Genomic DNA, 2,825 nt, shown 5'->3' with positions numbered 1-2,825 from the left:
TATACAAAGTGTCACCTATTCACACATAGCAATAACAAGCAATATGTATTTAGGTAATTTCACTGCCATTTAAAAATAAAGCATTTTTTTGTAAACCGCTGACAGCTTTTGATGACTAATTTGAAAGGTGTTTGAGTCCAATCAAAAACTCTCTTGCAAATCAAATTCCAGCAAAAATGATTAGCAATGGTGGTCGCTGCAGCCAAAGTCTCCTGAAACAAATTAACCTTCACACTGTTTTCTTTAGGAGAGAAAGGACAAAGTAGCTTGTTTAATTTCAGTAAAACTATCTTTAAACAAACAAAACTCACACATTGTAGTTTTTACATCATTCTGACTCTTTGTATGATGTTACAACTCAATGTTTTTATGTCTTTTCCATGTAAAACTGATTTTCTAAGATAAAACGTTGATGTAAATCCAAAGAAAATCTTACCTGGCAGCCCGATCATACTCCCCCCAGATTCGGACAAACTCATCCAGGTGATGTGGACCCAGGATGGAGGAGTCTCTTGTAAGATATTCAAAGTTATCCATGATCACAGCCACAAACAGGTTTAACATCTGGATGGAAGAAGTTACAGATTTAAAGCTACATGCAAACATGAAAGAATGAGGAAGAAATGGTTCATCTTACTTACCAGGAAGGAGCTGAAAAATATGAATGAAACAAAGTAGAAGTAGGCAAAGTCAGAGCCACAGCCCTCTTTTTGGTCAGCTGTCAGTGCTGCAGGGGGAAGAGAGGGGTCCGTTTCACACTGCTGCCCCCCCAGACATGACAACATGATCTCCTGCCAGGATTCCCCCGTAGCGCTCCTGGTTACACAACACAAGGAGGAGTGGTTGGTTAAGTCTCACTGTCCAGACTGCAGTTTGTTACCACTGCTGCCTGGAAAATATAATCAAAACGTCACGCAGGATTCACATTATAAACAGCTTTTAGACCAAATGTAAGACCTACAACCCCAATTTCAATAAAGTGGGGAAGATGTGTAAACAGAAACAGAACACAATTTTTAATGTTCAAACAGATGAACTTTATTGTTTTATTTTATTTTTTTGCAAATATTCACTTATTTTGAATTTGATACCTGTAACATGTTCCAAAAAAATGTGGGACAGTGGCAACAAAAGTCTGGCAAAGTTGGGGAGCTAAAAAACATCCTGGAGCATTCCACAGATGGAAAGGGTTATTTGGAAAAAGGTGAAAGTTATAATTGAGTATAAAGGGAGCATCCCTGAAAGGCTCAGTTGTTTTACAAGCTAAGAAGGGGCAAGGTTCATCACAACTTTTCTGCTTGGCCTTCAGAAGGGTCGGATGCTTTTACTCTCTCTCCCGAACCTGTCCCTCCTTCCTGTTTCGCAGCTTTTTCAAGTCTTTCTCCTACCTATCATCTGAAAACAAAAGGAATTATGGATCTGGTCAACTGGTCTCAGAATGCAATTGACACTATTTTTTCCACATTGAGATTGGAGCGAGGGGAGCGCAGCTGACCCTGTGTAATGGTGGCGGCTGGTCGGGTCGCTGGTTCTTGGTGGGGTTGGAACCTGATCTGTTTGGCGCCGCTCTCCATTGAAGACGTGGAGGATTTGTACACATTTAGATTTATGATAACTGGATTCCTGCTGATCGGCTGTGGAAGAGTTCTGGCTCATTGGAAAATGAAAGCGATCCTGACAGCAGTCCAGGAATGTCAAAAGATGTCAGGAACCATGGACAAAACCTCCTGTACTGGAAACGCACAGACTCAGATGCTGGGGGATACAAGTCGCAAAATGGATGTGATTCTGATGAGAATCGCAGTACAGCAGCGTGCCCGTGAAGAGTAGGATTACACCTGGGTGACATTTCAGATAGAAAGAGAGGCGAGGAGGAGATGAAATTCGGAACATTCAGCATTTTTTTCGCCATTACATTGATGCAGTTACAGACTGTAAAGCTTCAAGAAATTCAAGGCTGCTCGTACCAAAACAATTATGTTCATCTTTCGGATCCCTGCAGCTGCTGACCTTGGTGCTCAGCAGTTATTAGAGTTATGAGAACAAAGGCTTGATTCCCCATTCCCTCCCCGATATTATCTGTGGGTGGACCAGTCCGAAGGCCGTGGTGGTGACCGAGAACTGAACTCTGATGAACTATAACTTGGGTTGATAACAACTGGTTTTGGACTCTGGAGGTCTTTGATTATTTCCAGCACGGAGTATTAACCTGAAATATCACCGGCTCTGCTGCATCCCACCCTGTATCATGTGTTAACCCCCCCACCCCCACCTGCCTTGCACTGAGCGAGTGTTTTTTTTGAGCATATGATTCTGTGTTTATGCGTAAACATAGGATCAGAGCATCTTTCTTTAAATTCATCTTTCCTATTGTATGTATTCCAAGGCCTGCCTGCAGTCCAAACCTGTGTCTCATTGAAAATGTGTGACACATTATGAAGCACAAAATATGACAGCGGAGACTCTGAACTGTTGAGCAACTGAAGTTGTTCATCAAGCAAGAATGGAAAAGAATTCCACTACAAAGCTTCAACAATTGGTGTCTTCAGTTCCCAAACACTTATTGAGTGTTGTTAAAAGGAAAGGTGATGTAACACAGTAGTAAACACGATCCTATCCCAGCTTTTTTGGAGTGTGTTGCAGGCATTAAATGCAAAGTGAGTGAAAAACAAAACAATAGAGTTTATCTGTTCTAACATTAAATAGCTTGTCTTCGTAGTGTATTCAGGTGAATATGGGTTGAAAAGGATTTGCAAATTGTCATATTCTTTTTTATCTATGTTTTACACGTCCCATTTTTTCATCTCATGTACAGTAAAATTATA

The 2,825-nt window shown here is 41.0% G+C and overlaps 1 protein-coding gene across 1 annotated transcript in view; it reads right to left on the bottom strand.

Annotated features, from left to right (window-relative positions):
- Positions 1-2,825, bottom strand: part of cacna1ea (calcium channel, voltage-dependent, R type, alpha 1E subunit a) — a gene marked incomplete in the record, with an annotated part of 75,420 nt that overhangs the window by 3,204 nt on the left and 69,391 nt on the right. The window contains 2 exon segments of the mRNA XM_014000833.1: positions 437-564; positions 642-816. Of these exon segments, the coding sequence (XP_013856287.1) occupies positions 437-564; positions 642-816 (303 nt within the window).

Source organism: Austrofundulus limnaeus, unplaced genomic scaffold, assembly GCF_001266775.1.
Source record: "Austrofundulus limnaeus strain Quisiro unplaced genomic scaffold, Austrofundulus_limnaeus-1.0 Scaffold8, whole genome shotgun sequence".
Classification (NCBI taxonomy): Eukaryota; Metazoa; Chordata; class Actinopteri; order Cyprinodontiformes; family Rivulidae; genus Austrofundulus; species Austrofundulus limnaeus.
The sequence above is the reverse complement of the archived record's forward strand: the minus strand, read 5'-3'. Positions and strand labels throughout refer to the sequence as shown.